Genomic DNA, 12,917 nt, shown 5'->3' with positions numbered 1-12,917 from the left:
AGATGTTTTTCTGACTCCAAGTCCAGGCACCTAGTTGTCCCTAACAAAAACTCTGAATTTGTGCAAAGTGACCCAAAGAGGGGGAACAGCTCTCTAAGATTAAGGCCTATCTATGTAAACCCACACCTTGGGGGTATTGGGCCATACATTAGAAGTAATATTATACATGAAACGTTTATCCTGACATCAACCAATCATCATTCAATATCCAACCTTTCACTATCAACCCATCCATTTATGTATCTATTTATCCTTCCATCCATCACTCTTCCACTAGCATCTATCCATTCACCATCCACCATCCATCTATTATAGTAACACCTGACATTTGTGTAATACTTTATAATTTCCAGAGAATGTTACACAATTACTCGATATGATCTTCATAGTAAACTTGTTAAGCATTATTGTGCTAACTTTTGGATGAGGAAACAAGTTCAGAGAGATTAAATGACTTTTCCAGAGTCACGTGACTAAAGATGGAGATAAGATTCTTTTTTGTTTTTGGGGGGGGGGGAGTGAAGGCAGGGCAAGTGGGGTTAAGTGACTTGCCCAAGGTCACAGAGCCAGTAAGTGTGTCAAGTGTATGAGGTGCGAGTTGAACTCAGGTCCTCCTGACTCCAGGGCTGCTGGCTCTACTGACTACCTCAGTCCTGGAATATTGCAAGAGCTGCTAGGCGGGAGTGGGGGCATGAGGGGTGTCTGCTTGCTTCAAGTCTCTTCCCACTCTAGTCCAGACTCCCTCAGCTGTCACAGTGATTTTCCTAAAGCACAGGTCTGGTCACGTCACCCTACCCCTCCCTACCCTGGCTCTATAAACTCCACCTCAAGGGGATACAAATATAATATAAATTATATATAAATATATAAAACCTTGCTGGCTTTTAGAACCCTTCACAACCTGACTCCCTCCTACCTTGTCAGTCTTTTTGCACTTTATTTCACCTCCATCCCTATCCAGTCTGCAACCCTGTGATACTGGCCTCCTGGCTGTCCCTTGAACAAGATACTACACTTTTTGGCTCTGAGCATTTTTAACTTGCTGAACCCTATGCCAAGAATTCTCTCCTTCCTCATCTCTGATTCTGGCTTTCTTCAAGTCTCAAGTAAAATCTCACTTTCTGTAAGGAAGTCTTTCCTAACTTCCCCCCTTAATGCTAGAACCTCCCCTCTGTTATCTCAATTTTTTCTGAATATATCTCATTGGTATATAGTTATTTGCATGTTGTCTCTCCCACTAGAGCTATTGGAGAGTGGGGACTATTTTTATTTTGTTTTGTTTTGTCCCCCTCCTGCCCATACTTTTTTGTGTCTACAGGGCTTAGTGCTGTACCTGGACTATAAATGTGCATGTCATAAATACTTGTTGACTGACTGCCTGACTGAGGTAACAGGGAGCCTCTGAAGCTTCTTGAGCAGGGGAGTTACCTGGTCAGACTTGTACTTTGGAAAGATCACTTTGGCATCTGTGTGGAGGATGGAGTGGAGTGTAGAGATACTAGAAGCAATTAGAAGGTGACTGCAACAGTCCAAGGGAAAGAGGAAGAGGGCCTGAACTTGGGTGGGGGCTGTGTAAGCAGAAAGGAGGGGACAAATGTGAAAGATGTGTAGATAGAAGTGACACCATTCGGAACCAGACTGGGTATGGAGTGTGGCACAGAAAAGAAAAAACAGTCCTTGCCTACAAGGAGTTTGCATTCTAACTGTGTGTCTGTATGTATGTGAGACAACATGGATGTGTAGATGTATCTAATTAGAGTTATAAACAAGTTATATCCCAATTAGATACAAGGTAGCCTTAGAGGGGGAGCCCTGAGAAGCACCTGGCACAGGCTACATAGCATATGTTTTAAAAATGTTTGTGGAATTGTGTTGAATTTGACCTACGAACACAACCAAATTGGGTTTTTCTGAGTGGTTTTTTTGGGGGGGAGAAATCGATGGGAGTGTGTGTCTACTTGAAGCTCCAGATTGACAGATTGTTTCTTCTGTTATGCCTTATCTTCGAGTGACAGCATAACAGAATCCTTGAATGTCAGAACTGAAAGGGATCTTAGACAACAATCAGTCCAACTGCCTCATTTTACCCAGGAGGATTCTGGGTCCTAGAGAGGGGCACATACCCGCTAAGGACATGAGGCTGAGAAGGGATAGAGTTGAGACTAGAAGCCCATCTCCCTTCCTCCAGCCCTCTCCTCCTGTTGCATCCCTTGTAGTGACTTAGCCCATCCCCACCACAGCTTCTTCTACCTTAGGAGGTCAATGTCTTCCAGGGGTCAGTGTTCTCTAGTAATACACGGATTTCAGCAAAGGCAGGGGGGAGCCCTGGACCCTCTAGCCCCTCCCTCCTTCAAAGGCCCTAGAGTGGGCAAGAGGCCTAGGGAAGTCTGTCCCTTACCTGGCCCTATACCCTGGAAGGAAAAAGGCAGGGCAAAGTGGGAGGTAGCTAGGTTCTAGACAGAAGTTAAGGTGGGGCAGGGCTGCTCAGGGCCTAGGTTTCCCTTTGCCCATTGCCCTCCAGTCACTGCCACCCTGCCTGTATTCCTCCCAATATGCACACAAATATGTACACAAGAGTACAATGGCACCTATATGTGTATATACACTCTTTTGTTGTTGTTTAGTCATGTCTGACTTATTGGGACCCCATTTGGAATTTTCTTGGCAGAGATACTGGAGTGGTTTTGCCATTTCCTTCTCCAGCTCATTTTACAGACAAGGAAACTGAGGCAAACAGGGTCTTTCCCAGGATCACATCTGAGGCCAGATTTGAATTCAGGAAGAGGTCTTCCTGACTTCAGACCTGGCACTTTTGCCACCTAGCTGCCCCAATATACACTACATACCATACACACACATACCATATACAGAATATATTATATATATATACACACACATATAACAAATACATTTTAGGTGCTTCTGTGTCTATTCATATATATGTATATATAATATATATATATAATATGCACACACTCAAGAGATACATGCAAACACATCTAGACATACACAAATACACATAGAGATGCATACACGTACAATATACCCAGAGATTAACACAAAAGTGCAGATGCAGCCACCATGAATATTCTCTCTCTCTCTCTCTCTCTCTCTTTGATTGCCCCTTAGCCCGAAGCCTTGTAGCTATTGGCAGGGTCTCCACCCACATGTTTAAGGTTACATGTTACATATGACTAATTTACTGAATTGCGTTTGGTATTTGGGCTCCATGGGAGGCCAAGGAAGAAGAAGAGGAGGTTGGTTGGGAGGACCTGAAAGAGCGCCAAGGAAGCAAAGGACTTAAAGTTTGCCCTTTCTCTGAGCCTTTACCTCGTGCCCAGGGTATGAATTCGGAGGTTGTTGAGGTGTGAGTTCATACACATATGCATGCATTCCTAGACACATGTACCCTCCTCCTACTCCCTGGGGGCACACACAAACACATCCCCTGGATCTGGATGCACACAAATAACAGCATTTATAAAGCACCCACTGTGTGTGCAGAGACTGAGGCAGGGTTCTGAGAAAGAGGCAGAGCTCCTTGCCTCTCCTTGCAGACAGCACACATTTTACACTTGCACTTGAAACAGTTCATTCAACAAATGTGTATGAAAACCCTGTTGGCTCTTTTTGTGGTGGCTAAGAATTGGAAATCAAAGAGATGCCCATCAATTGGGGAATGACTAAACACGCTGTGATGTAGGATTGTAATGGAATAGTGTTGTGGTATGAGAAACGACAAGCAGGATGATATCAGTAAAACCTGGAAAGACTTACATGAACTGATGCAGACTGAAGTGAAAGAACCGAGAGAATGTTGTACACAGTAAAAGCAACATTGTTTGTTGAAGAATTGTTAATGACTTAGTTCTTCTCAGCAATACAGTGATCCAAGACAATCCCAAAGGACTCATGATGAAGCATATTACTCACATCCAGAGGAAAAATTGATATTGACTAAATAGAGACCGAAGCACGCTGCTTTTCACTTTTTGTTTTTTCTTTTATTATAGTCTTCTTGTACAAAATGACTAATATGGATTTTTTTTACATAATTGCACATGTATAACCTATATCTGATTGCTTACTGTCTCTGGATGCAGGGGAAGGGAGGGAGGGATCGAAAGAATTTGGAAATCAAAACTTAAGATAAAAATAATTTAAAAAAAAATGGAAGCCCTGCTGGGATCCAAGCTCTGGACTGGGTGTAGCCAATACTGAGACAAAAGCCTAATTGGCCTGGCCTTAAGGGCTTCCATTCCTCTTCTCACGCTCACGTCTTTCCATGGACACGCAGGCATGTACGCTTGCGCGTGGGCATACCCAGGGACACGCAGCCAACTGCGGGCACGCCGGTCACTCACCTGGCCGTTTCTAGCACGAAGTTTAGGGGAACTGCTTTAGGGCTGGGCCCTGTGCTCTTTTTGGGTCAGGTAGGGTGGGCGTTCAGAGGCTCAACTGCAACCGCAGCTGAGCACCGCCTGGGCCGCCTGGGTTTCCAGATTTTTCTTTTTCTGTGACCCCCGGCTACATTTCAGGCGAACCTTTTGCGTTGGGGGGTCTAAGTGATCAGGTTTATTCCAGGGTCCCTGCGAGAAATGGGACTGTAAAAGAGGAAGCTCGTTAGGGGCAGGGAAGGGAGTGAAGGAGGGAAGAGTTGTTGCTCTAGCTGTTGGGGCGGCCTGGGCCTGGTTCGGAGATGAGAAGGGAGAGGGTGTGCCGGGAACCTTCTCTTCCCTTGCGTCCTGGCGCGCAATGTATCAATTTTCAGGGAACTGGGCCCCACTAACCCCAGGTGTTTTTTTGGGGGGGAGGGGTGAGAACGGAGGTTCTCCTAAAATGCTTCCATTTGGGGAGAATGAGAGAGAAAACAGCCTCGTCCCCGGAGACTAAGTTTTATTATGTGTGTGTGGGGTTGGGTGGAGAAGGAAGTCTTCCTCCCTCCTCAGCTCCCCACCCTGCCCTGCCTGTAGGGCGGAGAGCCCGAGTTCCGGACCCTGGACCAACTCTGACAGAGCAGTTCTCAGCGCTCCCGCTGGCCTTCGCTGGCTCTTCTCAGAGTCTCTGCTCTCCTAGCTCCACCTCCGACCCCCTGTCCTAGCATACCTTTTCAGATAACTCGCCTCATTCTTACAAGGCGCTACTGCCTAGGGGGTTGTGCTTGTATACACGTATGCGTATATGTGTGTATTTATATGCGCGCGTATGTCTGAATGCATGTGTGAACGTTTGGGAGAATGTGTGTTTATGTGTGTGAATGTGTGTGTGTGAGTATGTGTGTGAATGTGTGTGTGTGGTCCGCTGGGCGCCCGCAGCTGCTCCGCCCCGGATTCTTTCAGACACTTTCGTTTTATGGGCCGCACGGCTGTTATTTCAGGGAATCAAAGCGGGGGAGGAGGAGGGGACCAGGGAGGGGAAGGGGGGCAGGGAGGGAGGGAGCGCAAGGGAGGGAGAGGGGAGCGGGAGACACCTCCCCTCCCCTCTCCTCTTTCCTTTCCTCCTCTCTCCTTTCTCAGTCGGCCCTGGAGCTCGACAGCTTGCGCTCCCGGAGACCCCCTACTGGCTGACGTTGAGCTAGGACAGAGTGGGATTGGGGCTCCGGCCTCCCAGTCCCGGCCCAAGAGTCTTTGGGTCTCCTCAGTGATAGCCGTGGAGTCAGCTGAAGGGCTAAGAAGACACACGATTTTCAACACTCTCCCAGCCCACTACGAAACCTCTCCATTCTCCAGCTTTGTCTTTTTTGGGTACCCGGAGAAAGATCCGAAATCCACTTCCTTTCTGTGTAGACGCAGCAGAGGCCAGACGTTTCGTTGTTTTCACTCTAAACGGTTGGGAGGCCGCTAAAGAGTTTTTTCTCCTCGCACGCAGTCATTGCTGCAGTTATCTGTGTGTGTGTGTGTGTGTGTGTGTGTGTGTGTTTATTTAACATCGTGATTTTCCTCTTTGCCCTTCCAACACTTGGACCTCAATTATCTGGATACATTTTAGAGATTTCAGATTTTCATGAACATTGTCACAATCGTCCATTCCGGTTGTGGAGACACGAACAAGGGGAAGGGAGAGAGGCTGCGGCGTCGGAACTGAAAATAAAAGCCAGGAGAAAGGATGGCTATGTTGGGAAGAAGACAATTTATTGATGAGTGTATGGAGTGACCAGGACAACCCCTGATGTTCGAGTGTGGTTGTTACGAAATTCGTAAGGGTTCTCCTGGCCATCCCTGCTTCTCTCTCTCTCTCTCTCTCTCTCTCTCTCTCTCTCTCTCTCTCTCTCTCTCTCTGTCAAATATAATATGTTTGAGCAGCAAGGATGTAGAATCGAACCAATTTTCCTGTAGAGAAGAAAAGACTCAAACAGACCTGTGCATAGATCTCGAGAAAGCAAAAGACTGAAGGAGAAGAGATAGAGAACCAGCCCCAGAGATAGGCAGAAACAGAGAGCTAGAAACAGGCAGACAGATAGATAGGTACACAGAGAAGCGAAGACACCCAGCCCCACAGTCCCTAGGGAGCCTGAGGCCTAGGCCAAGAGGGTGGCATTGGTGGGTAAAAGCAAAGAGTGAGTATAGTTGGGTGGGTGCTAGCCTCCTCCACCATCCCAAGCAGCCCCTTTCCGGACAATTGCAAAGCATTCATCAAAGTAAGAAATTCCATCTTTCCAGCAGGCAGCTGGTCAGAGCTCAGGCTCACTTCCCTGCTAGTACCACCATGGCCACCATCCCTACTCTGCCTGCCTGAGAACCAAGGGTGTGCGCTGGTTCATGGGCGCACAGGGGAGCTGGGGCAGTGAGCAGGTTCCTCATGAGGGTTTCCGGTGCCCTTCCTGGACTCTCCTATGGCAGACCGCCCTCTTGCCCGCAGCTGCCGGGTTCGGAGGCCAACATTAGTGCTGGGGCTTTGCACAGCACATGCAGACACCTGTTCTCCCTCCCAGTCTGGCCTACTCTGGGCAGCATCTACGACTCTGTTTCTCACATTGTGAACGTAGGTGGCGGGAGAAAGTGGGATGGGAGGCCCAGATTGAGGGACCTAATTCCTCTCAGGTTGGCCCCGGTAATCTTGGTGTTTCCAAGGGGGAATCTCTGAGGGCCACCAAGTATCCTGGTTGATGTCTGTCCACCTGGCCCAGTGGTGAAAAGAATTGAGTGCGAGCACAGTGGGAGTTGGGTGTGTCTACCAGAGGGTCTGTGTGTGCGGTTCTCTGTGAATTGCCTGCTTCTGAGCAGGCTGACCCATGAATTTGTGTGTGCATGTGTGTGCCTGGGCACCACTGGATGAGGGTGAGCTACTGCATGTGACAGCATTGTTGTCTATATCTAGGCCTGAGCACGAGTAAGTTTGTGAGGATATGTATGTGTATACATGTGAATGAATGGCACCATCGATGACTGTAAATATATCTGTGTATGAGAGAGAGACAGAGACAGATGGGGGAGGGGGTAAGCACCACTAGGGCCTGGGAGTAACTCCAGAGCGGATAATTAGCAGCTGGGTCTTCTGTGTGGAGGTGTCGAAGGGAAGTGTCTTGTTAGTCTCCTTTCCCAGACTAAAGAGAGGAACAGATCCACCGAGGGTCCCAGCGGGAGAGCCAGGGGCGAAGTGGGAGCGGTGGGGATAGAGGAACGCGGGAGGGGCAGGGCACAGCGGAGGCAGAGGATTTTTCCTGGCTATTAAGAACAGGTGGGGTCTTGCGCTGGCGGGGCCAAGGAGCTGACTTTACTCAGGAGTCTACAGGTAAGGGGAAATGGAACCCTGGGGACCCTTAGGAGCCTTAGGGAAGAGGGCACCTTTGCCCACAGCGTTTGTCGCTCCCTCTCCCTCCTCCTCCTTCCTCTCCCGCGGTTCGTTTGAGAGGTCTGTGTCTCTACGAATCCCCAGATAATATGAGGTGCGAGGAAAGGCGGTTCGAGGCCCTGACTGCTATTTAACCGGCTGTGGGACCTGGGACAAATCCCTTCCTCTTCGGGCCTCATTTTTCCTCTCTGCGAGGCCGAGGACGTTGGACCAGATGGCCCCTAAAGTCTCTTCCAGGTCCTAGTAAGGCGCCACAGGGATTCTCAGAAGGAAAGAGCAGCAGAGGGGTGACGCCTCTCAGAGTCCAGGGAAAAAGAAGAGAGAGGGAGAGGGCCTGGATTCACGTGTGGCTGTGCATGACTTGTATGAAGGTGAGTGAGTATGGCAGCCTCTACCTGTCCCTCAGTAAAAAATACTCCATCTTACCATTGTGGGGAGGGGGGTCGGAATGGGACGAAGGTCAAGAAATATTGGTACTGTCTTCACCAGAAAATAATTGAGAGGCCGGGAGACAGGGTTGTAGCCACCCTCTCACACTCCCCAAAAGAATCAGCCTTTGCCAGAATACAAATCCCGAATGGGGTGGGGGGAGAGAAGAGGGAGAAGGGAGGAGAAAACATGGTCCCTCCCCTTAATCTTAGCCTATATCCCATAAATATTCTTGTCAGGTCTGGATGGGACCTTGGAGTCCCAACCCCTTCATTTTATAGAGAAAGAAACCGAGGCCCAGAAAAGGGAAGGGGCTTGCCCAGGGCCACTCGATGACCGTGGCAGAACCTGGTTTAGAACTCTCTTCTTTCGATTTCTAGCCATGGCTCTTTCCACTTCCCTGCCTGAGTGAGACAGCCTTAACAGGGGACGGGGGTTGGCTGGGGCGAACAGCTGGCATCGGCATTGCCCGGGGGAACCCGGGTCAAACGGAGTCACCTTCCAGAACCGCAGAGGCAGGGCGCTAGTGCCAGCCAAACGGGGAGGTAGCATCCAGCTCAGTGCCTGGCCTCCACGTCAGGCGGAAGGCTAACAAGCGGGAGACCGAGAAAGCTGGCTGGACAGGGCCGGGTCGAGGGTCCTTCGTGTGACCCGGCCAGACCAGACTAAGGTCGTTCGTTTTGGTCTGGGTTATAGTCTGCCAGGGAATTATTATTCCTATTATCTCCTATTAGTAGGAAACTCTACGCCTTTCTTCACGTCTGGGGGGTGCGCCCCTAGGCCGGCGGGATCCCCTAGAGGAGCAAATGCCAGCGGCCGTCGACTTTTCAGTCTGCAGGGCCAGGCCCGCTCCTGGGTTGGCTGGAATGGTCAAGAGGACTCTTAGAGACAAAGGACGCTAACAGTTCCTTGGCGGGTAACGGAGGTCCCAGGGCACCGAGAATCTGAGAGGGGCTCCGGTGGGAGGGGCAGGAGGAAGAAAGAGAGATAGAAAGGGAATCCAAGGAGGAAGAGGAGGAGGAGCCAGGCAGAGGAAAAATTCAGACGGAGAGGGAGAGGCAAAAAGTGGGGACGAGAGACCAGAAGAAAGACAGAGACAATGAGACACGGTCACAGCCACAGCGCTCGAGAGAGCCAGACAGCTAAATATACAGACAATCCGACCGACACACATACAAAGGAAGGAGGCTCACCTAGCCTCCCACACGTTGGCTGGGTACGATCCCTGCCTGGCCCAGGACCTACCCACTCAGGAAGGTGAGGGGAGAATATCCTAAGGCCCCTTAGCTTTCAGGGCTGGTTGCTGAGGGCTTGGGGAGGGGGAAGGGTGGCAGAAAAAAGGGGGCTGACTGGGGGACGGGCAGTAACTTAGTCCCCGCGCAAAGTTAGACCCAGGAGTCAGCTGCGGGGTCGGCGCTGCTAGTCCCCCTCACTACCTCTGGACCCAGGCTGGCGGCTCCCGTTCTGGAGGCTCGGACGGCTCCGGCTCTTGGGTGCGATGGCTCCTGGGTGCGGCGCCAAAACCTTCGGGAGGGAACTCTCCTGCAGGAAGGAGCTCTGGGCGCTCGGGCTGGCAGACTTTCGTCGGGTTATCCAGCAGTCTGTCTGTCCCTGCTGCGCTGCGTCGGCCCTTGCCGGGGAAAGCGGCCTGGAGGGGATCGGAGGCGAGTGATCGGTGGGAAGCAGAGTGAGGAATCCCTGCTGGACCCGGGGTGTGGTGGGGACTCAGCCAAGAGTCAGCAACGCCACGTGACACTCCCTCTCCCCCCAAGTATAAAGGCCCTCGGAGTTCTCCTTATCCACAGTGGCTACTAGTTACCGCCGGTACTCGACTGCCCTCCTCCTCTTCCTCCCTTCATCCGTCCTTCCTTCCCTCCCCGCCCCTCGCTTTCCCCACCCCCTCCACCCTTCCCATGGAACCCTCAGCTCTTCCGCCTTAGGAAGCGGGAAGGGGGGTAGAAGACCTTTCCAACCCCCCTTCCAACAGAAAAGAAGACCAGCCCCCCTCCCCATAGGGGGAGGAGGTGGAAGAAAGTGACTAATCCCCTCACACCCCCTACACTTCCCACACACTTCTTCCCTCTAGCCTTGGGGTCTCCCTAACTTCTTGGAGAGAAGCTGGGCGCACGCGGTTGGGGAGAAGTGCAGCTCTTGGCCGCCAGGGGACGCTTCATAGCTGGGGGACACCCCCACTCTCTGTGCTCACCCCCGACTGGTCCACCTCCCTCCCCCACCCCTCCTCTCCCTTCCCCTCCCCGCGCGCAAAACACACAGGCACCAAGACCCAGCGAGCCGGAGCCGGAACAGAGACAGCAGCGGCGGAGGAACGCTCGGAGCGCGGGTCCCAGAGCCGCCCGCCCAGGACTAGGCGGCGGCGGCGGCCACCACCATGACCCTAGGAGGCTGCTGCTGCGAGATCATGTCCTCCGAGAGCTCTCCGGCAGTGCTGTCCGAGGCCGAGGGGGACATCGACGTGGTGGGCGGCGGGGGCGGAGGAGGAGGAGACCCGCTGCTCAGCGCCGCCGCCACCCCCCGGGACGCTTGCAAGTACGGGCCGGAGGAGGAGGAAGGGGATGAGGAGGAGGAAGAGGAGGAAGGTGAGTCCTCGGACGGCGAACCTCGGCTCCTCCCGCCGCCCACCCCTCGGGGGGCCGGGCCCAAGGGGGGAGCAGAGCTCAGCCCTGGCGGGGAGCCCCCTGTGGCTCCCAGGGGGGCAGCGGCCGGCGGGGACAAGGGGCCGTCGGGGGCTGGCAAGAACCCGCTGGTGAAGCCTCCCTACTCGTACATCGCGCTCATCACCATGGCCATACTTCAGAGCCCCAAGAAGCGACTGACTCTGAGCGAGATCTGCGAGTTCATCAGTGGCCGCTTCCCTTACTACCGAGAGAAGTTCCCCGCTTGGCAGAACAGCATTCGCCACAACCTCTCGCTCAACGACTGCTTCGTCAAGATCCCCCGGGAGCCCGGCAACCCAGGCAAGGGCAACTACTGGACGCTGGACCCCGAGTCCGCCGACATGTTTGACAACGGCAGCTTTCTGCGGCGGAGAAAGCGCTTCAAGCGGCAGCCGCTGCCGCCCACGCACACCCACGCGCACCATCCGCACGCCCATCCGCACCCGGAGCTGCTGCTGCGTGGAGGGGACCCTGGCGCCTTCCTCCCGGGCTTCGCTGCCTATGGCGCCTATGGCTACAGCTACGGGCTGCCACTGCCCGGGTACCACGCACACCACGCTGGCCCTCCGCAGCCTCCGCACCCACACCCAGCCCCGCACCCTGGTCACCCTGCCGCCTTCTCCTTCGCCGCCGCCGCTGCAGCCCCGTGCCCGCTGGCCGCACCCCCACCTGCACCTCCCCCGCCGCCGCCGCCGCCGCCCGTGCAGTCTCAGGCGGCCCCGGCCCCGGCCCCAGGCCCCCCGACGGCTGCCGCCTCGCTCTTCGCTGCGACTCCGGCCGGCCTGCCATCCTTCCTGGGGGCCGAGTTGGGCTGCCGGAAGGCCTTCTATCCCGCGCAGCTGAGCCCCCCGGCTGCGGGCACGGCGGCCAGCCTGCCTGCGGCGGCGGCGGCCGCGGCTCTGCTACACAGCCTGAAAGCGGACAGTGGGGGAGGAGGCGGGGGTTCAGGGTCTGGGGCCGGGCCCGGGCCTGGGGGGCGACCCTCATTCTCCATAGACCATATTATCGGGGGCTCGGCGCCCCCGGCGGGCCCGGGTCCCGGATCGGGCGGCGGAGGCAGCGCAGGAGGAACGATAGCCGGGAGAGGGTCGCCTTCGTCTCCTTACGCTACTGCTCCGAGCGGGGGCCAAGCCCAGGTGCTGGCAGTGCTGCCGGCGCCCGCGCTGACGCCGGTACCGGCCCACATCCGCCTCTCGCACCCCGGGGACGCGCTGTTGCAGTCGGGCCCTAACTTCGCCAGCAAGATCCCTAGCCTGAGTGGCTGCCACTTCTGAAGCGACGCTCGAAGGATTCCGCGCCAGGAGAAACTTAGGGCACCGAACTTTCCAAAGACACTGGGGGTACTGCCGACTCTTCTTCCCTGGCCCGTTCCTTTACTCACCCGGCCTCACTCCACGGGGGCCGAGGGGAGGAAGACTTGCTGTGGCTAGTGAGAGCTTCTTCGGAGCAGCGTGCTGCCGATGCCCCCGTCACCCTCCTCGGCCTGTTCCTCCCCGCGGGTTGGCCGAGTATTTGTGAACGTCCGCGTGGGTCTATGGCCCGAGGAGGACAAGGGCGGAGGACGGTATCGGCCTGAGACGGGAGCCCTTCCTTTTGTGTCTCCTTAGAACGAAGCGGGGCCTGGCAGCTGCGTCCCGGGCCGCGGGCCGCAGCCAGGCGGCCCTTTCTGTGACCACCCAGCTGCGGAGCAAAAGCAAAGATCCGGATTTTTCGTGCCAACCGGAAAACCTTGTAGGGGTAGGGGTGGTGGGAGCGGGGAGGGACAACGGGAAGAGGGTATTCTGGCTAGTGAGCTTGTCCCCTTGGATCTGGCTTGCCCGCTTCCGATGGATGGGACCCCTGGATAATTGCCTGCTCTCTGCTTCCCAGTGGCCGGTGAGGAGGCGGCCTCCACCAGGCGGTGAGAATTTCACCCCCACTTCCCACTCCCTCTTCCCCAGCTCTGAGGTTGGAGTTGTCCCCGGGTTGCCCTTTAAAGAAACGTAAGTCTATGTCTTGTGTACTTACCTCCTCCTCCCCGCC

General features: G+C 54.2%; 1 protein-coding gene across 1 annotated transcript; it reads left to right on the top strand.

Moving 5' to 3' along the window:
• The first annotated feature begins 10,609 nt into the window (after nucleotides 1-10,609).
• FOXD2 (forkhead box D2) lies at nucleotides 10,610-12,169 on the top strand. Its single transcript, XM_036757927.1, has one exon. It carries the CDS (start codon nucleotides 10,610-10,612, stop codon nucleotides 12,167-12,169), a length of 1,560 nt encoding a protein of 519 aa, XP_036613822.1.
• The last annotated feature ends 748 nt before the right edge of the window (nucleotides 12,170-12,917 follow it).

This window comes from Trichosurus vulpecula, chromosome 4, assembly GCF_011100635.1.
Source record: "Trichosurus vulpecula isolate mTriVul1 chromosome 4, mTriVul1.pri, whole genome shotgun sequence".
Lineage (NCBI taxonomy): Eukaryota > Metazoa > Chordata > Mammalia > Diprotodontia > Phalangeridae > Trichosurus > Trichosurus vulpecula.
This window is presented reverse-complemented; position numbering and strand designations above follow the sequence as displayed.